This window comes from Protopterus annectens, chromosome 1.part2, assembly GCF_019279795.1.
Source record: "Protopterus annectens isolate FY-2018-M chromosome 1.part2, PAN1.0, whole genome shotgun sequence".
Lineage (NCBI taxonomy): Eukaryota > Metazoa > Chordata > Ceratodontiformes > Protopteridae > Protopterus > Protopterus annectens.
The window spans coordinates 695410653-695433547 of record NC_056727.1 but is presented as its reverse complement, the minus strand read 5'-3'; the positions used below and the strand labels follow the sequence as shown (position 1 = coordinate 695433547).

The 22895-nt window shown below is 40.0% G+C and overlaps 1 protein-coding gene across 2 annotated transcripts in view; it reads right to left on the bottom strand.

Moving 5' to 3' along the window:
* Positions 1-22895, bottom strand: part of TTC27 (tetratricopeptide repeat domain 27) — a 2723583-nt gene that overhangs the window by 1425959 nt on the left and 1274729 nt on the right. For both annotated transcript variants that reach the window (XM_044058498.1, XM_044058490.1), the window contains one exon: positions 10435-10548. In XM_044058498.1, the coding sequence (XP_043914433.1) occupies positions 10435-10548 (114 nt within the window). The remainder of the gene's footprint in view (positions 1-10434; positions 10549-22895) is intronic.

The window sequence follows — 22895 nt, the reverse complement described above, 5'->3', positions numbered from 1 at the left end:
TAAGAAAAAATATTTTCTGACTTTTCTCTAAATGTCACAGACATGTCATTGATACTATATTCAAGTAATTTTAAAATGTAAAGTAGTATAAACAACAAACATTTAAAGTTTAAATCTTGGCATTTCAATACTGTGATGCTATTTAAAGTAAATTTGTCAAAAGAAGTGAAAACTGCCTTTGAACCATTGACTGATCGAATTGTGCTGTTTTGCTATGATAGGCATAGCTACACTGGAAACAGATGTGAATCAGTGTAAGTTCTCTTCCTCTCCACAATAAAGACAATGTAAAAGAGTTTCATACCTCTCTGTTTTGTTTACAGTAACCTGAGCTCCTGACATCAGCATGAGTAATTACCCATACAAGACTGTCAGCTGTACCAGACTACAATTTTCTCTGTGTCTTTGGTATGTTATGCAGGTGTGGACAAATTCCTCTGCAAATTGTGTGAGAAGTTAAATTAAAAAAAAAAGTGGGTGGTCTTTCCCTTCCCTTCATTCCAAGGCAAGGAAATGAAAGTTTTATAACGTATAAGCAGTTTTCAGGTGCCTGCACACTAATGGAATCATATTTATAGGGAGAAAAACAACCTAATGGTTGAGTTAAACTATAGGAGAAGGTGGAGTTTTTCCTTTAATGAATCATTGGATAACTATCAGTTAGTGTTATTAAAATCTTTAATCACTTTTCTGTAGTAGTCCCTCTCATCACATACCCCAAAACAAACTACATCCTGTTCAGTGAAACATGTTTACTTTAAGTCCCAAACTCTGGGAAACCCTCTCCTCAAACATAAAGAACACAGCAAAACTTAGTTCTCCTTCTGGAAACCTAAAACAAAACAATCTAGCAAAAAACTGCCAAATGAAAGCATTTCAAAGACTGCACCCCACCCTAGCCACATACACTATATATTACCTTGGATTTCCACCACACATACAAAACTGCATTCTATGTTTCTTCCTTCTTCATATGGAAACTCAAAGTGCAGCAGCAAATGAAATTGCCATTTCAGAAATGTATATATTTGTAGGGAGGACACACATGGCCATTACAATTTACCAAGAAAATTCTGCTACTGAATGTTGGGGTAAATTTTAGCATTTAATACTTAGCAATTTGAAATGTCACATTAATGTGTACTTCTTACCTTTTTCTATTTTCTATGTACTAAAATATGTACAAATAATTTTTATCCTATAATATGTATCATTTTGTCTCTCCCTTTTGTATTATCTTCACATGTGTGAACATGTAACAACTTTTCACTGTAATATATACTTCTTGAGTACATACTCCCTGGTAAGGTCTGAAAACAGACCCAAAGGATCAATGCTCTACCTCTGCTATCAAATCTTAAAGTAAGTAAATAACTACAAAGAACAGTTTTAAAAGGTGAATTTATGGGTAACAATGTAATCAGGCTTTGTGCCCACTCAATGGCGCACCGCAACGGTTATCCCACTCCAGAAAGGGGGAGCCAAGATGGACCCCAGGAACTACCGCCTCATTAGTCTGATGAGCCTGGTCTGCAAGGCCATGGAACATATCATCATGGAACTCATAAACAAAGGCATCAATATTCTCCAAACTCTGGACCTCACCCAGTTCGGGTTTGTAAAAGGCAGATCATGTATCCTAAACCTGACAGACTTCTTTAAAGCAGTCACCAAAGCCATAGATGAGGGTAAGGTGGTTCACACAGCCTATCTAGATCTTGCCAAGGCTTTCGACAACATCCCCCACTCTGGAATTATAGATAAACTCACTAAACTAGGTATAAATCCCCATGTCACAAGATGGGTTGCCAACTGGCTCACAGACAGAACCCACACTGTGAAAGTAGCAGATTCCAAATCCAACTTCAGACAAGTGGAGTACCACAAGATTCAGTTCTGGGTCTCTCCTGTTTGGTATCTACTTCTCTGAAGTACAGGCTAACACAGAAGGTCTTTGGCTAACGAAGTTTGCAGACGACTGCAAACTAGGAGCCATAATCGAAACTCATAATGATGTAGACAACCTACAAAAGGGCCTCACTGAGACAGATGCTTGATGTCAAAGCCATGGCCTGGAGCTCAATGCCAATAAGTGCATTGTCATCCCCTTTGGTAAAAACTCTGTATCCATGAACTACCACATAGGTGGTAGTCTACTTAACACCAAAAGTGTGATAAAAGACCTTAGGACACAGGTGGAGAGTAGTCTCACCTTTGATAATCACATCGCCACAGTGGTCAGGAAATCCTTCTTCGTGGCACACCTCTTTACAAAATGTTTCTCATCCAGAAAAAAAGAGGTCATTGTTCCCCTCTACTCATCACTCATTAGACCCATTATAGACTACAACACCCCTTTGGGTATGTACTTCACAAGACATCTACAACAACTGGAAAGGCCACAGAAATAACTCACTAAGAGGATTACTGGCCTCAAACAGATGCCCTATGAAGACCGTCTCAAAAAACTCCATCTTTACTCCATCGCATATCGCCTACTCAGAGGCGATCTCTAACATACAAAGCTATGTCAAACCCAGAGCTGTTGGACATGCTCCACTTAACGAAATCCCAATCCCTCCGAGCTACATGCTGTAGGGACCTAAACCTTGTCACCACAATAAACAGAACATGCTGGATGGATAGATTCCTGTCCCAGAAACTTCCCATACTCTCAAACAGACTATGTCAAACAGAGCTCCTCATTAGCACTCTTCAAGAAAAATCTTGATGATTGGATGGGAAATAGGAAATTCACTCCGGGGATCACTTCTGTGGCTCTGCTTGACAGGAACTCTTGGGTGGAGAAAGCCAGAGTACCTTTTTGGCTAGGCTTATATAGGCCCTAGGACCAATAGCCTAGTACCTACCTATGAACCTATAATCAGATTTCTGTAGGAAGAGAGTTCCAGGTGGCAGGAATGAGTTTTGGAGAAGGCCCTTTCAAAGACAGCTTGGCAGAAATGACAGCAAAATCTATGACTGATCGGACTTTTGCGTCCTTACTAAATATGGTAGTGTAAGATGCAAGAGGCAAACAGAAATCATTATGATGGAGTTTACAATTAGTACAATTCTAATTACAGTAATCATTACAGTATTTGTTGTACTCAGGAGGAATGTGCCACGCATTAGTTCACTAAACTATTTTACTATATACGGCTACTGCTAAACTACCATATGCTCCATTATAAGCACTGTGAAAAACGTGAACAGCTTTGCTAAAGTGAACTTAAATGTGAACAGATTCATAAAGCTGTGATTTCTTTTTCTTCCGTAATTCATATTAACTATTTGCTTGGAAAAAATATGCTTGTCTATTCATGGCAGCGTTTGATAACTGCTGATTTTAAAACTATTGTTAAATTGGCAATTACAAAACATATAAATGTCTTTGACATTTGCTGACTACTATGTACCATGTGAAGATTCTTGCCATGTTGATCGGGTCATGACTGAAAAAGATCCATGGACCAGTTCACTCCCCATGGCTAACAAATGGTAAATAAATGAATAAATAACACTGCAATATTTTATGAACATTTTTGAGGGTACCATACATAAATATTTTGCTATTTATTTATTGACCGAGTGATTGATTGATTTACTGACAATTACAAATGTTGGTTTAAACTATCCTAATTTCTGGATAAATATAATGATACTACATTTGCTTAATACGGCTAAAATTCAATGGGATAATTTAATTCATATAAACATAAAATCTTTTCCTTTTTTTCTTTTTGGAAAGAAACAACATACTTGATATATGGTGTTGATAAGATTATTTACTTACTTTTTATATTCTTAACCAGCAGCATAGCTATGGCACGGTAAGAGGGGCAATTGCCCCAAGCACAGTGTTGGCAAGGCACTACTCTTTCTTTAATGCAATACCATCTTTTATTTAGACAACACACACACTGTGTGTGGTCTAAATAGCAAGTGTATGCTATACTTTAAAAGTAAAAAAAAAAAAATTTCTTAAGTAAACCCTGAGCACTACATCTGTAGCAAGCAATTTGCTAGAGTTTAAAAAGAAGATTTTTTTTAAAAAACTAAAACGAATGCTATAGTGCTCCATGCAGGCAGCATATAAACTGTAGCAACTACATTTACAGCAAGTAGTTTGCTACAGTTTAAAAGAAGAAATTTTTTTTAAATTAAATATGGTGAAGGGCTGGGTCAGAGCACAGATACGGAACCTGAATGGCTAAGGTGGGGGGAGCAAGTTACGTAGCTGGCCTCCTGGTTGGCGTGCCAGTAGACAGAACGTCTTTTTTCTTTTTTTGCCCACCTGGGGGGGGGGCATAGATCTAACTATAATAAGCCAACCTCTTACATCGTAGCAAATTTATTTTCACTTTTTTTTCACTCTTCAATTGAAGAGCTAAAGAGATGGGATGCTGGTTCACAGTACTGGCCCTGGGTACTGGTTTCACGAGCTATGCTTCTGTTCTTAACCTTATGATCTAAAAGCTAATATGTTACCTTCACTGCAAACCAAGAGAACTACTGTCATCACCACTCTGGAAAAATGAAACATGATGGTGTTTCACTCAACAGTACTTTCTCTAAATTTAGCTACATGCTAAACAAATAACTGCACCTGAAAAACTAAAGGTAAAACTACTGGTGATGCTGTGAGATATACCATTTAGTACCACTTCTCCAGCTATTTTGTACAGAGTTCTACAACTCCATGATGTCTAACCTTTTACTTCTTTACACAATCCTAGTCACCTGGTGTAACCCCCCCAGAATAGCTCTTATTTCAGAAGTTCCTGCTTTGTAAAACTTTCTTCCACAGCCAGAGATACTCTAGTAGCTAAGGAAATAGTTCTGAGACTACAGTGATTCTTAGACAAAAGTAGCCAGTAGCAGAAACACATGAAAGACTCGCAGAACTCAAGGTTTACTTTCCACTTTCTGATCTTAACACACTTTGAAGGTGCCCTACTGTATGCCTCTGTTTCAAGACAATACTTCTGCTACACACCACCTGTTGCAAGGGGTTATTACCTTCTCCCCCTGAAAAGACACCTACCATCAACTCGTCAACTCCTTACTTTTTTCCAAGAACCAGTGCATGCTCTGAAATAAGATGGTTGCTTCACTACTGCAATAAGGAATAGACCAAAGTACCACATGCCTCCTGATGTATCTTTAGGGAACTAAATTTTCATTTTAACAGCATGTCAGAATCTGCCTAAATGAGTGTGTTCCTTTCACAAGCAATCTAGTATAGAAACAAGTAACCCAGCTTAACTCATGCCAGTGCACCAAAGTCAGAGGCACTGGCGTACAAAGTCCTGACTATGACCCAGGTGACCCCAGTTTAATAAGTGTATTGGGTTCTTGTTGAAGTTGGCAGGAGAGGAATGATGAGGCTTAGCCTATTCACCTCTCTTTGCTGAAGAAGGGGAAGCATGTGTCTCAGTAGCTCAATTCCTGGTGAACCACTGGAGTTCACATAGGGGATGCTCTCTGCAAGTGCAGCAGGGCCTTTGATTGCATCACATGGAGGAAGGCATGAACTTGTGCTGCATCACCCCACGTAAACCCCTTTGGTCACTCTGCGAATGCACAGTGGGAAGGGAGGACATAATTACAAAAAATATGCTCTACTGCACAGATGACTGCTCTCATTCCTAATCTGACTCTTCATGGAAAGAAAGGCTGTACACGTTCATTGGGTGATTGAGTGTGCAGACTAAATAATAATCAAGTGAACCAGGAAAAATGCAGAAAAAAAGACTGAGGGCAAGGCACAGGCTGCTTGAACAGTGGCTACAATCTTATTCTGTATGTTGAGGGGTATCAGTACTAAACACTGGAGTTGTTGGTGATTTATGCTAATACTTAGAATTAAGAATTCTAAAAGGTTTAGGTAAGGATTTTTTAATAGCATCAGTACAAGACATTTTTGTGTTATGCATCAGAATGTTGCATTTGTATGGGTAGGAGTATGACAAAACGATGCTCGCTGCATGTTGTAAGCTGGAAGAGGGATGTGTCCAAATTACCTAGGCATTTACACCTCTCCCAGGTGGAATCTATTTTCAGTGAACATGAGGTAGTTCCTACACTGCCTTAGGATACCACATACTAGAAAGATGGCAATGGAAGAGGACTGGCTGCCTGCATCTACATGAAGTTTAATGCTATTAGGAGATAAACCCTAAGAAGGGAATAAAGCAGAATTGAGGGAGCACTAACACAAATTAGAAGCAAAGGGGGGGGTTAATAACCCCAAAGTGGTGAATACCTGAATACAAGGGTTGAACAGCAACATTTCTTGGACCTGCAGAGCAGTGCAGTAAACTGTAGTTTAGTGCAGATCAGTGCAAACAGATTTGGAAGTGTGCATGGTTGTGTCTAGAAGAAGATTTAGGGGTACTAACTTAATAGAAAAATTTAACTTGCACATGGTACCCACTGATGTCCTTCTATATCACTGTTGCAGTATTCATTACAGAAGGGATGTCCCCCTAGGCAGCCCATTGCTCAGCCAGTATAAATAATCTCAAAAGAGATTTTGTTAGCATCATACATCATATTTATGCTTCCCGCATAAAATATAGGGCATAAAAGGGATGTAGGGATACAACTGCCTAGAACTTCTTTTGCTGCCAGTTCAAACACCATTTTTACTAGTTGGTTTGAAAGTTTTGTTGCTGTACTGAATATTTAGCAACACCAGATAAGTACCCCACATTGGGGTTATTTTTATTTTTTTTTTTACTTTACTTTCTTGGTCTTGTATTTTATATGATGAAAGATCTGCAGTTCACCATCTCTCTTTTTCAAAGTCTGGGGTTTACTATCAACTTCAAAAAGTCTGTCCTGACTCCCTCTCAGGATCATTTGTATCTGGTATGCAGGATTCAGATGGTGCCAATCTTGGCCTCTCTTCTGCCTCCAAAGGTATTGTCGCTGACAGCCTTTTTTTCGGTCTCTTCTTCCTCAGACTGTCATGCCAGCCAGGAAGTTTCTTTGGGCCCTGGGATTCATGGCTTCTTCTATTCCAGTGCTTCCTCTTGACAGACTGCATATGCAGAAGTTTCAATGGCACCTCAAGCCACTTTAGCTGCAGCATAATCACCCTCTAAATTTCTGTGTACCTCCTTCCCTGTCTCAAGAAGGAATTTGAGTGTTGGATTTGACAATTCACTCTCACCCTAGGCCAGCACTTTCAGCTTCCAGTGCATTCTCAGGGGCTGTTCACCAATGCCTCAGACATGGAGTGGGGGGCATCTCCTTTTCACATGAAAGTTCAGGGTGTTTGACCTCTCCATCAGAAATCAGACCATATCAACATCAAAGAGATGATGGCTCTGTTTCTGGCACTTCAGGCTTTTCACCCCATGTTCTCTCTGGGCACCTTGAAAGTGTACACAGACAACACTACAATGACGTGTTATGTCAACAAGCAGGGAGGCACAAAATCTTACCTCCTTTGCAGGATGGCACTTAAGGCTTGGGAAGTGGGTTTGAGTTATCAATTAACTCTTCAGGCAGTATACATTCCTTCAAAGCACAATCTTGTGGAAGACTCTCTGAGCAGATCCGAAACACAGGCTCACGAATGGAATCTTCAAAGTGACATGTTTCTGGACATTGTCTATTGGTGGGGTATTCCTCAGGAATATTGCCTCCCCTCTTCTGTTCCAGAGTGCCATGCCATCTGGCCTGGAAGACGGATGCCCTTTCCTTTCCCTGGAAGGAGGGGTTTCTTTATGCTTTCCCTCCTCTCATTCTCCTTCCAACAGTCCTGCAGAAGATTCAGCTGGACTTCCCAAAAATGCTGTTAGTGACTCCCTTTTGGCTGAGACAGCACTGGTTCCCCCTCTTAATGCATCTGGCTGGGGCAATCATTACAAGTTACTTCAAGGTTGGATCTCCTCACACAGGACAAGTGGTCTCTCATCCATTCTCACTTATCCACTTTGCAAATGAAATCGTGGGTGATAGGGTTTTGATCCTTTTTAGGCACCTCTTTTTCTGAGGATGTGCTCAGAATTTTGCAGAAGGTAAGGAAACCCTCAACAAGAAAATCGTATATGCCCAAATGGAAGAGATTTTTAATGCGGTGCCATGCTTGTAACCAGGACGCTCTTTCAGTGGGAATCCCTCTGGTCCTCTGTTATTTGTGTGGGTTGCTCCAGTCTGGCTTGGCCTACTCTTCTTTGAAGCCCCATTAGTCAACCATTTCTGCTTGTCTGCTCTGGAATTCTCATTTGACTTCTCGTTTTGATGTCAAGCAATTTCTTAAAGGCATCATACATATTAGGCCTCCAAAAAAGCCTATTCCTCCTCCTTGGACCTTAATTTTGTTTTGGAAAAATTGACTCAGGGTCCTTCTGAACCTACAGATGCTGCTTCTTTGCAACATTGCACCTGGAAGATCATTTTGTTGTTGGCTCTTACATCTGCTCGGAGGGTTTCTGAGCTATAGGCCCTTATGGCCATTCCTCCTTTTTTTTCACAGTGACAGGGTGTCCCTTTGTACTAATCCTTCTTTTATGCCCAAAGTGATCAATGAGTTGTCCTTGAATCACTCAGTACATCCCCCTTCCTTTTTCCCTTCTCCTCAGTCTGCTACTGAGAGGGTCCTGCATATTTTGGATTTGCACAGACAGCTCAGGTAATATTTGGATAGGCTATTCATAATTCTGATCAGCTTTTTGTTTCTTTTCATCCCAGGTCTTTGAGCTTGGCTGTTTCTAAGCAAACCATCTCCTCCTTGATATCTAAGGTCATTTAATTTTGCTATTCTTTTCATGGCAAATCTCTGTCTGCTTCTGTAACAGCTCATTCTACTAGGGTTTTACCTCTTCTGATGCCTTCCTTCAAGGAGCTGGACACCAATTCCATCCTTGAAGATGCTACCTGCATACCTTCACTAAGCATTATAAATTATATATGATTTCTAAGGCAAGAGCAGGTTTTGCTGAAGCTATTTTATGTGGGTTTGTTAAGGGCTCTTCTCAGCCTTCCAACTCTCATTCTGTTTCTTGAGCTTTTTTACTCTCACGAATACTACAACAGAGATATACAAGGAAACAGTACAGCTCTGTAAAATCTTACTATAACATTAGATGTCGTTCTCTTCACTGTTGCAGTATTCGCTCCCTCCCTGCAATCCCCTCATTTCCTTCTGGATGTGTATGGACTCCTTGGTCCTATGACGACTGTTTTCTTCTGGGGCAATTCAGTTCTAGGTAGCTGCTTTCGTACGTCCATTTTATGCCCTACATTGTGTGTGGAGAGCACAAACATTTCGTACAGCGTAAACAAGATTTCTCTACTGTTATGGTAAGATTTTACACAACTGTACTTTCAGCTACAACACATGTGGCCCTGTGAAGTCAAATCCGAATAAGCAAAGAGAAGGAACCAATCAAAACAGCTGTAAATTAAAGAAAATAGTGTTCAGATACCAAGAAATAACAATTGGTCTACTACCACTACAATAACAACCACCAGAATAACAACCACTCGGCACAGCAGGCCAGAACAGACTGCTTCCAGTTAATTATAAGTACAGTGAAGTAAAAACGCAGATGATAATGTTCAGCACTGCTGAAAAAGCACAAAACTAGCAAACCAATTTTATGTGCAACACAAAAATCTACTTTCCAGCATATTTGAGCTGTAGCATAACTTCAGAAACCGCTTTACACATCCTTCAGCTCCCACTCGAAGATGCAGCTCTCCGCAGTCTTATTGTAAAGACTCAAATGGTGCATATCAAACAGTAGCAGCAAACTGAAATTTTACCTAAATAGCACTTACAAGCCCAAAACTACCCATTTTCCTCTTCTACCAACAGAAAGAAAAGTAATTTAAACTCAAAGCAAGGTCACTAAAATCAGCTAGCAATGCCACAGGCACCATTAGCACTATTAAGCAAAATCTAGCAAAAGACACTTAGCCTGATGGCCCCGGCTTCTGCAGTAGAGACAGATCTGATTTAAGCTGATTTATAACAATGGAAGGCAGTCACAACATCCTTACGTAACTAACACTAGAAAACAGAGATAGCTCAAAAGAGCAGACCTGCCAATAGCAACACATGAGAATTTTACCTCAACAGCAAACACAGGCAAATAACTAGTCTGCTTTTTCTCTTACATCACCGGAGGGAAAAACAAAAACAGTAATTTAAATCTGAAGCAAAATCACTAAAATTAGATACAAACAGTGTAGGCATTATCTGTATTAAGCAAAATCTGGCAAATGACATGACAGCCTAATGGTCTTGGCTTCAGCAGCAGTCAGATAAGGTTTAAGCTGGTAAACAAAAATCAATGAAGTAAGGACTGATTTGCAACACGTTTTTGGTTTTAAAAGTTTTTTTAAATACAGTGCTAGTTGCAGTGTACAGATACTTCAGTTTACCTGACAAAAATAACCACGCAATACCCTTACCTGAGTCTGCAACATTGCTCGTTCAACTCGACGAGTACTTCCCTTTTCAAGCTTTGTCCTGAGCATTAATGTTGTCATTTGAATAGCCCAAAACTTGGGCTGAGACAGAAGACACTGAAAGAAAACAATGAGATCTGAGCTTTTAGGTGCTAAATACATCACGGCGATCTGTATAATATGCTTTCTTTAAGGTCATACAGGTACAGAAACTTACAATTACCAGGAGAGAACAGCCTACTTCTGTTTGACTTTAGATGATTTCAAGAATGCTACCACTTCACTTTTCAAAGGTTGATTTGGTATTTTTTTTTAATTAACCTTTCCTCTTGCACTCGCCCTGCCTTTTTGAGGGCCATAAAATTCCTTGTTCTAGTCTTGTCCCAAGTCTTTACAGAGGTTTTCATTACAGTACTTCCACAACCAATTCATCCCGACTGGATACTTTTACACACAAGAAAAAAATGCATCAATATTTTTCATACATATCATCTTTCCATTTATTCTTTTCAGCAGGCTATGTCCAAGAAGTCTTTGGGCATCATCATTAAAACCTTCTGCAAACTGATAAATATCCTGTGAATATTAGTATGAAGAAGAATACAAAAGCATTTTACTCCTGACTACATCACATATGACAAAATTCCCTTGCACAACATTCATCTGAGCGTACTGCTAGAGAGGTAGCAATTAACGCTGTTATCTTACTCTGTTTAGTTCACTGGCTTAGATCTCTGTTTGGGTGCTTTCTGTGTGGAGTCTGCATGTCTTCCCTGTGGTTGAGGGGAACTTTCAAAACAATTTCCAGTTTCCTTCCACATCCCAATATGTTAACAGGGGAATCTTGTAAACTGCATTTAGATCTGTGGTTGTTACTACACACAAACACACACACACCTCTCTCTCTCATCAAACCTTGAATGTTCGTGACAAAGTACAGAGGAAAAAAAAACAATCTTAGATTAAATCGAAAATGATTGAAAATTTTTTTTTTTTTTGCTGGAAGGAAGCCCCCCCCCCTTAAGATCGCACAGTGGGGTAAGTGCTAAATCTCTTACCCTGCTTACCACAATTTCATAAAAAAAGCTGCTGGCAATAACTCCACAGAGAAGAACTTTGCTCATATGACCATTCACTTTTTTTTTGCAGGTTCAAAAAGTATTCCATCTCGTACTAGTGGTCACAATTTTGATCTGTAAAATGTGTGTGTGTGTGTGTGTGTGTGTGTGTGTGTGTGTGTGTGTGTGTGTGTGTGTGTGTGTGTGTGTGTGTGTGTGTGTATGGGTCTACTTCTATTCGCTGACAGACCATTTCACTGAAACCCATTTGGTCGACAGCTCATTTCATAGACAAAAGTATACAAGGCAAAAACCTGGGATTTGCCCCCCTCCCCACTGTTGTGCGACTGTGGAGTTGTTATATATAGTTGGGGGGGTGTGGGGGGGCGCAGCCCCCCACCTAGAATGTTTGTCGATTAAATGAGCTGTCGACCAAATGGGTTTCAGTGAAATGGTCTGTCAGCGAATAGAAGTAGACCCGTGTATATATATATATATATATATATATATATATATATATATATATATATATGGGTCCCTATCTATTCACCGACAATTCATTTCACTGAAACTCATTTCGTCGACAGTTCATTTCGTCGACAGAAAGATGTGCCCCCTTCCCCAATGTTGTGCAACCCTGGAGTTGATATATATAGTTAGCCGCGGCGTGGGGGGCACAGCCCCCAATGGGGTGTGAAGCCCCCAACCTAACAATTTTTGAAGGGGGCACATCTTTCTGTCGACGAAATGAACTGTCGACGAAATGAGTGTCAGTGAATAGATAGGGACCCATATATATATATATATATATATATATATATATATATATATATATATGTATAAACCAGTCCCTTAGCAAAAAATATAATGAAACAATTTAATGAGTTAATTGGAAAGGGATTGTGATGTCACATCCTTTGCTTTTTTAAATCTTTTGGTGTTTCTTACACACTGTTTGTCTGATGAAGTGGGGTTGAATACACCGCGAAAGCGCTCACTCAATATACAATAAAATCTTTAATTTTATCCTGGATGCTGGTATTTGCAACGCTTGGAAAGAGGTTTATAGGAAATTGTGAACTTTTATACACTTGGAAGCTGGAAGTTGTATATTATGCAGCTGTTGGAAGCTAATTTAACAGCGCAGTAAGTTTCATTTTGGATGCTGGTATCTGTAAAAGCTTTGAAAAGGTCCACAGGAAGCTGCAAATTTATGTGTGTGGAAGTTGAATATAACGCTACTATTGGAAGCCACTACAACAGCGTTATAAGCTCTGCTTTTTACTTTGGACATTGGTATGTGTAATTAGCAGGTATTTGAGAACTAGTATTTTGCTGTTTGAGCAAGTAATTGAAGTTTCTTATATGTTTTGAAGTGTGACGGAAACGCAGTTTGCTGGGAAGCTATATAACAGCGTTTTCTATACAGACTTTGTTTCTCCTTCCTATTTTTTGCTAAGGGACTGGTTTATACATACTTTTTCGGGGAACTTCGGATTTCTTGATATACTTTGTGGGAATTATGGAAGGAGCAGAAAGTAATCACAATGCACAAGATTTGTTTAATTCTGATACAACTAATCGATTACGTTCCATCTTGGAGGATAATGTAAATCCCCTGGTTAATATGGACTGTGTAAATGCCTCTGACATAGTTAAAGAACAACCAGGGAATGAACTACGTATTAAAAATATAAAGAAAGAGACGGAGAATGCTCTGTACAGGTTCAAACGATTGCAAGCTCAGCGTTTCCATATGGAGGCTTGTCTCAACAAAGGTGTTATCCCACGAGGTTTGCGAGTATTAACCATGCCTACCTATGGGAACACCTATCCAACTTTATTGCAAAAATGACAACAAATAAACCTAAGCACAAGTAGAGCTTATATACAATTATTGATTGAATTTTTTCAACCCATGGAAACAGAACTAAGAAAGAACATCATGGAGTATCAAGAACAGCTAATCGGTCTCAGTGGAGACACTGCCACAAAATTATATATGCAAGAACTAGTAGACCGCATTTCCAGATATGAACGGAACCTCTGGGAAAACAAAAGAAGAAAGCTGCAACGTGATATCAATGATTTTGCTTCGAGAAATATATTCGTTTGGCCAAGGTATACTAATGAGCAATCTACGGCCCAAACGCGATCTAGTAGTCAAAACAGGAATAACCATAGGAACATGGATGCTCGCCAAGGCCCAGATAAGGCTTCGAGGACACAACTGAACAGCTCCGAACGGAGAGAAACCGAGAAAAAAGTAGAAAACAACATTGAATCCAACAGGCCATCGGATGGACCAATAGAACAACTTCAGCAAATGGAGAAGACCAAGGTTTCAAATAATATCCCTCTTTCTGTTTTATCTCCCGAAACTTCTGCTTCCTCATCTGTCTATACTACACCGAATGAGGCTACTAATGAAATACCTGGATCAGATACCTCTATCACTGCTCCTAAACCAGACATTTCCTTGGCAGGTGCTGTCAGAAGGAAAATCCAACTTGAGAGACTTGAAATCCACAATCCTGTGGAGCCCCCTTTTCCAATACGTACCAACAGGAAGAGGTCCCTGCAATACGACAACGCTCGAGGAGCCAAAAGGAAGGATATACATCCAGCACAGCAACAACAAACACTGCAGACATTTTGGAACTAAATTCTTTAGTTCTTAACATATCCAACTATGATCTGTCCAATACAGAGAAGGAGTTACTCAACAAAGGTATGTCATTCATTCCTTCAGCAAATATGGATCTTAGTCATGCTATAATAGCTTTAAGAGTATTTGCACAAAATATTTCCTTGAAATTATTATTTGCCAATGACAATAGCACACAAAATCATCCACTACGTGGAAGAAGTACATTTATTCCAACAATACATAATAATGTGGAGGTCTTTGTTAAGGCGGTAGAAAGCAATTTATATAATGGGACATTTATAGACCAAAAGCCTAATATTAAAATCAATAATCTTACAAATTTTGAGCTAGCAGCGTTGTCTGAATTAAAGAATAATGATCAAATAACTATACGTCCAGCAGACAAGGGAGGTCCCATTGTTGTACTGGATACAAGTTATTATTGTCTCAAGATGCAAGAGTTACTTCAACAAGAAGCATATGAGATAATTAACAAAGAAACTATCTTTAAAATACATGATCGTATCACTACACAAAACCTTTGTTGAGTAACTCCTTCTCTGTATTGGACAGATCATAGTTGGATATGTTAAGAACTAAAGAATTTAGTTCCAAAATGTCTGCAGTGTTTGTTGTTGCTGTGCTGGATGTATATCCTTCCTTTTGGCTCCTCGAGCATTGTCGTATTCCAGGGACCTCTTCCTGTTGGTACGTATTGGAAAAGGGGGTTCCACAGGATTGTGGATTTCAAGTCTCTCCAGTTGGATTTTCCTTCTGACAGCACCTGCCAAGGAAATGTCTGGTTTAGGAGCAGTGATAGAGGTATCTGATCCAGGTATTTCATTAGTAGCCTCATTCGGTGTAGTATAAACAGATGAGGAAGCAGAAGTTTCGGGAGATAAAACAGAAAGAGGGATATTATTTGAAACCTTGGTCTTCTCCATTTGCTGAAGTTGTTCTATTGGTCCATCCGATGGCCTGTTGGATTCAATGTTGTTTTCTAATATTGCAGGATGTTTGGTCAATATGTATGATGTTAGAAGCATCAGATAGGCTTAGTAGAAAAGATGCGTATAACTTTAACTTTAAATTAATGAAACAATTTAATGAGTTAATAGAAAAGGGATTGTGATGTCACATCCTTTGCCTTTTTAAATCTTTTGGTGTTTCTTACACACTGTTTGTCTGATGAAGCGGGGTTGAATACACCGCGAAAGCGCACACTTAATATACAATAAAATCTTTAATTTTATCCTGGATGCTGGTATTGGCAACGCTTGGAAAGAGGTTTATAAGAAATTGTGAACTTTTATACACTTGGAAGCTGAAAGTTGTATATTATGCAGCTGTTGGAAGCTAATTTAACAGCGCAGTAAGTTTCATTTTGGATGCTGGTATCTGTAAAAGCTTTGAAAAGGTCCACAGGAAGCTGCAAATTTGTATATGTGTGGAAGTTGAATATAACGCTACTATTGGAAGCCACTACAACAGCGTTATAAGCTCTGCTTTTTACTTTGGACATTGGTATGTGTAATTAGCAGGTATTTGAGAACTAGTATTTTGCTGTTTGAGCAAGTAATTGAAGTTTCTTATATGTTTTGAAGTGTGACGGAAACGCAGTTTGCTGGGAAGCTATATAACAGCGTTTTCTATACAGACTTTGTTTCTCCTTCCTATTTTTTGCTAAGGGACTGGTTTATACATACTTTTTCGGGGAACTTCGGATTTGTTGATATATATATATATATATATATATATGATGTACAAATGTAAATATGTGTGTGTGTATGTATATATATATATATATATATATATATATATATATATATATATATATATATATATATATACACACACACACATACAGTTTTATAGCATATTACTGAGTTTTGAAAACTCGAAATTCATATGGTCAAGACAATATGTTCCAACTCCTGAAAACTCGAATGTAAAAAAAAAAAAAAAAAAAAAAAAATACACCCCCCCCCCACACCCACTGCAAATTATACAAACATAGTTTCATAGGAGATTACTAGACCAATGGTTTAAGAGCCATTACGAGCCTAGCCAAAACAACCTGATTTTACCCAATATATGGCCCCTAAGGGGCAAGAAGATGGCATGGATTTGTACCTATGCCCGAGTATCTTACAGACTGCCCCTATCCATAAGGGACACAGGCACTACACCCAGGCGTGAATTTGTGATTCCCCATCCAGTGATACAAACCGCATTTGAAGAGGGCCAGGGGAGTGTTCTACTTAATGTGAATAGAAAGGCTGTTCCAAAGAAGGGGCAATCTCACACACACAAACATGCACACATTCATTTAACTGTGAGTTAGCACAAAGGATGAAGGCTTTGAGCTGTTAATGCACACCCACAAAATAGTTACTAAAATTACCTACTGTTGCATCTACTCCAGTAGCCATTTTTACAAGGATTTACCCTAAACACTAACCTAGTCAACTGAGAAGACCTGTTTTTTACAACTTTGCCCTCCTAATTAAAAAGAATAGTTTGAAAATCCGAAGTCACTGCACTTAGACATAAGAGAATAAAGAACACAATAAATCAGAAAATCAATAAATCAGTAACACAAAAATGAATTAGCAGCTAATATACTATAAGATGTTCATTATTCCCTATCTTTATCAATATCCCTTTCTCCATGACACAGGTAGTTTATCACTGCACACCACTAACAACTATATGGCTGCTTTACTTAGTTAGCCCTACTAGAAGCTTTAACTGACTGTAAAATTGTGTCTCTATGAACACCAGGCTTTGATGGCTTACAAAAATGCATACCGTTATTTTCTACCAATAACAATCATTCTGCCATTATTGTTACAAGTTTGCTATAGGGGTTTAATTAACAGACCACTTGTCTGCAGAATATTTCACCCATATCAGTAGATTAATACAGTGATGTGTTATTCCTGCTATCTACAGCCTAACAAGGAACTACAGCTTCTAATGCCCTGGCATCAGCACAACTGGTGTATAGCCACTTTATTGTACAATCCTTTCAGACTACACCAAACTAAAGAACAATACCCATTTCTGGAATTAGTGTCACACCTATACAGAAAGCCCCAGCATTTGATTCAGTACAGACAGTCCAGCCAGTAACTTTGTGTAAAGAATGCAGAGCTTCAAACACAGCCAGTACATATAAACTACTAGTTAAAGGGGAAAAGACATAGACTACATTCACTGCAACACAATTAGTTGCATGACCTGATACTTTGGGGCACAGACAACGCATTAAACAAACTTCTAGTCTTGGGCAAAAGCCATGTATCATCTGATCCCTGCCCCCTAGCTGTACCAACTACATCAAATACTTCCACATTTACTTTAGCAGGACTAACTTTAACATAAATAATTTTGTTTCCTTTGTCCTTACCTCTTGCACTTTATTGGCAACTGGATGCCTCATCCTATATCCCGCTGATCATGTCCCACTTAGCAAAGCTACTGTTTACTTACTACTGCTGCCTTCTGCGCAGACAACATAGTGCATTGATGATTGTGCAAACAAGGAGCAGGGGAACCTGTCAGTTTAACATGGATCTTCTTCCCGTTCTTAGTGCTTCTGTGATCATAAAGCTAACATACACTAAGCAGCAGATGATGTGGTTTCAGTTTAGATGTGTTCTTATAGTTTTCCTGCATTTTCATGTGCTGTAAATAGTACATATTTTCAGTTCTCTGGCCACTTCAGTATTTTCTTTCAGGTGGGTGGTTAATCTGGAAGGGTGTGTGTGTGTGTGTGTGTGTGTGTGTGTGTGTATGTGTGTATGTATCCTGGAACGAAAAGAAACACAAAAAACACTGCTAGACAAGGGCCCAAGTAAGTAAATATTGTGGGAAGAAATAGCCAGGGAATTGTTATGGCTAGGCTTGTATAGGCCCTAGGGTTGACAGCCTAGTACCAACCTATGAACCTAAGTTTCCCAGATTTCCTGATATCCTGTATCTTGTTTAGGGAAAACCCAACACTGTCTATGCAACTCTAAGATGCAAAGAATCCTCTCACTAGCATTCTGTGGAGAAGAGGAAAAAAAAGGAAGATAAATTGTTTGATTCAAAGACAAATCATTGACCACCTTGGGCATAAAAGAAGGATTTGTATGAAGACAGATCCTGCTTTTGTGAAAAATCAAACAAGGTGGAACTTTCATGAGTGCCTGAAGTTCAGGGACTCTTAGTAGAAGAGCCACTAATAGTACAGTCTTCCATATACAGTGCAACAAAAAAGAGGACACTGCAGCCTCAAAGGGAAACTGAGTTAATTTCTTCAGAACAAAGTCAAGCTCCCAAAAATAGTTTGACTTCAAAACAAGAAGCAAGAGGTGGATTCAAAGGCAGACAATCATAAATAGCTAACAAATGAGCTTTAACAGAATAATATGCCAGACCAGACTTGTGCAAGTCACACAAATATATAAGGACCGTAGAAATACCCACAGAAAAGGGGTCAAGGTCATGCCTGAGACACCAAACAGAGAATGTCTTCCATTTAGCCACATAACATTTTCTAGTAGTATGTTTTCTGGCCTACTGCAAAACCTAAAGCGTGTTTTCAGAAAACTGGTGTCTAAAAGTTATCAAGAAAGCCAACTAAAGAGTGGGCAAGACAGAGTAAAGGAAAAATCTCTTGTCCTGTGTGAGAAGAACCATCCTATGGGGTAACTTGTGATGATTGCCACTGGCAGTTGAAATAGAAGGGGGAACCAATGCTGTGTGGGTCAAAAGGGAATCACCAATAAGATTTTTGGCCTATCCCATGATTTTGTGCAGGACTGTTGGTAACAGAGGTAGGGGCAGATAAGCATGTAAAAACATCACCTCCAAGGAAAAGGGCAGGGCATCCACTTTCCAAGCCAGAGGACTTGGCACTCTAACAGAGTTGCCTTTTCAAAGTGGAGGCAAAAAGATCTACTTGAGGAGCACCCTACTGTTTTACTATTTACAGGAACACCTCCCTGTGAAGCATTCATTTATAAAGATCTGTCTTTGACCTGTTTAAACTATCTGCCAAAAGACTGTGCTCTGAGCAAATGTAAACATCCTGAAGAAACAACTGGTGGTAGACTGCAAAATCCTAAGCCAATGTACAATGTCCAGAAACACCTCTCTGTGAAGCATCCATTCTTGATGATGTGTCCTGGAGCTGCTCAAAGAGTCTGCCACTAGACTGTGCTCTGAAAGGATGTAAACTGCCTGAAGAACCAAATGATGGCAGGCTGCAAAATTCCAAGCCTAAAGAGCCAGCCTGTAATTGCCCCCATGCTTGTCGATGTGCCTCATCACTGTGGCATTGTCAGTAAAAACCTTCAGAGGACATGGAATCTGAAGGGAGTGAGAGGCCTGAAGAACTAGGACTAGAGCCCTCATCTCTTTGATATTCATGTGGTCTGACATCTGTTGATGAGGCCAACAAACCTGGACTTTCAGAATGTTGGAGGAAGCTCCCCAACCGTGATAGGATCACATTTGTGTACAGCTCTTGAGTAGAAAGAGGAACCTGAAAAGGCAGACTTGGATTTAGGGAGATCTGCTGAATGCACTAGTAGAGTCTGAGTTTGAGAAAGCATCAAAGAGGTACTGGAAACTCCAGATGGTGGCAGTGATGGAACAAATCAGTCTTGAGATACAACTGAAATTTTCTCATGTGGAGTTTTGTAAAAAGGAGCCATGGGAATGGTGGATGCCATGAACTTCACAGCTTGGAGACATTCCCTTTAAGAAGATCTGGAAGAGGAAGAAGAGAATGGAAATAAGCAGTCAAAGTGAGGATCTTTGGAAGCAGAAGAGAAGCCTGCATTGGAATGGTCTGAATCCCGCAACCCAAAAACACTTGGTCCTGACAGGGAATCAACACTGACCTTTTGAGATTAAGAGTGAATCTTCCAACTGTGCAAGAGAAGCACAAGTGTAGATTATGAATCTGGAGCTGGTGAGAGAGGACTTGAATCAAAAGGTCATCCATATGAGGGAATATTTGGGTTCCCTGAAGTCTCTAGAAAGTTACCACAGGAGCCAGACATTTGGTAAATACCCTTGGAGCTGTAGAATGACCAAAAGGCAAAGGAGAGAACTGACAAAGACAAGAAGAAACAGAGAAATGTAAACATCCCCTGAAGAGAGAGTGAATAGGAGGTGTCATTCAAACCCAGGGAGACATGAAAAGCCTGCAAAAGCAAAACAGAAAAAAGGGCCTGAAGAGACAACACCCTGAAGGAAGGAACCACGAGAAAGATATATTGAAATATGACAGGTCCAGAATGGGCCTCCACATCCCCTCCTTTCTGGGAAACAGAAACATTTTGGAATAAAAACATGTTTCATGTTGAGACAAGGGGAACATATTATATAGCTCCCTGTTCCACCAGATCCCACAGAATCAAAGGAAACTGAAAAAGATGGCAAGGAGGAGGAGTAAGGAGAACAGAAATGGAGGTAAGGACTTCCAAGCCATAAAATCATTGTGACGGATGACAGAGAACCAAGGAATCTGTGGTTATACATTCCCAAAAAGGGAAGGAAAGCATCAGCCTGAGGGACAGAAGAATTTGGCAAAGGGGGAGGGCAGGCTGGATGGCAGAGACAGATTTAGCAGGAAAAGAAGAAAGGTTTTTGGCCTCATCTGCTTAGAAACCCTCTTATCTCTGTCTAGCAGGTTATCTAGGCTGTCTATGGACAAAGGAAGATATTTAAGTTTAGTTTTGCTGCAACTTAGAGAAGGAGGGACAATATTTTTGTTTTGAGATCCTGTATAACCTTGTCCTTATCCTGCAGGGTTTTAAATACTTGTGCAGCAACAGTGCCAAAAACATTCTGATTATCTAAGGGAGAATCTAAAACGTTTGGCTTTAATATCCTTAGGCAAAGCCTGTGGGGGCAACCAGGAATATCTCCTCATGACAGAGACAGATGCAGCTGCCCTACAGAAGGTAGCAGCTGCATCACAACTGCAATCAATGGAATGGTGAGCTACCGGAGAGGGAGAACTCAGAAGAGAGACAGAGAGAAGTTGTTGTACTGACTGAACCAGCCATGTCATTCAACCCCCCTCCCCAGCTGGGATAGAAGTACCAGGACATATCTAGTCATGTGCGTCTGATAATTAATGGCTCAAAAAAACAAAGTAGCTGAAGTATATGCTTTTTTCCAATACCTCTCCATAGCATGGCTGTTCTTGTCAGAATACAGTAGCTTGGAAAAGGAAAGCAGTTTGGATAGCTTATCTGTAGACATGGAAACAACTACAGGATCAGATGATGGACTTTTATATAAAGTATTTATGATGCTCAAGTACCTTATAAAATCCGTCTGGCTTCACAGGGGACAGAGGTTGAGAGTCAACTTGATGTAAAGGTGGCCAATAGGGCAGCTAAAACTGGAATGACTGCAGAAGGTCGGAATGAATACATTTGTAAGAGTTCATGATACCACTTTTGAACCTCAGATACTTGGAGACGATCTCATTTAAAGAGCTCCATCATAAGGACCACTGTATCCCCTCAAAAGGAGAATCAGTGGACAAAGTATGCTCTTCATTAGACCACAAAACAAAAGGAGAGTGTTTTGAGAGGAATATGCTAAGGACTCTTCACCAGAGTCCACTTCCTCCTCACAAGAGTCAGAATCTCTAGCCCTCATAGATGAGGCGGATGATCAAGGAGCAACAGTAGCAGGAACAGACAGAGTCCCTGTGGAGGTTTCAGAACCATGAGGGCATTAACCCTGTGGGGGTTTTAGAGCCATGAGAGTAAAGTCCTGCCACTCTCTGTGAGAATCCATAACTACAGTAGCCACAGGTTTTGTATTCTGTTTGACAAATCTAGGAGGCTCAGACCCCTCCCTGCTTTGATTCAATGAGGGTATCAGCCACCTCTTCCCTAATTAAAATTTGGGGAATACCCCTAGGCCCTTCAGATATAATCAGCTGTGTTCCCCTCTACATCTGTACCAGATGTATGCACAGCCACAGCAGACATATGAGTAGGTAGTTCCATGTCAGCCTCTAACGGGGTCAGCAACACTCGGTCCTAGAGTTTTACCTTCTAACACAAGAGAGACATCTGGAGGTGGTTGAACAGCAGAAGATTCAGAACAAGCTCCTTTAACCTTTTTCTTAAGGGGTGGCTGAACTTCAGGAAGGGCGGATTTTGGCCATGGTACCCTGGGTCAATAACTTCACATGCTGCTTTTCCAGAAAAATAGAAAAAGGAACACAAATGACTGGGGAGTGTCTTAGGGACAAACGCCTGACGACAGATACCACACAGACTATGGCCATGCATAGCACCCAAACAAAAAAGGCACTTCTCCTGTCTGTCTTTATGGGGAATCTGCCTCCCATACACACACATTTCTCCTTCCAAGGTGACATGAAAACAAACTACAAGGAGAAAAAAAGAAAGGAAGGAACATCAATGGGGCACTTATCTGTAACAGGCTTGGTAAAAGAACCAGCTCAGTGAACAGCATATAGACTACATTCAGAAGCTGCATTCACACTGGAGGCAGAGAGGTTCTGAAGATTAGGCTTCCTTATATCACATATGTATCTTATGCCTTGCTCGTAGGACAAATGTCTGATGTTCAATCCCAGGAAGGTGTACAGGCTTTGGTATGCTAGATGGGGGTTAAGCAATCCTTGTCAGGATATCCCAGGTATAAAGAATACTGCAACAGTGACAGGGAAGGACATCTGATAATGTAAGGAAGAAACAGACAAA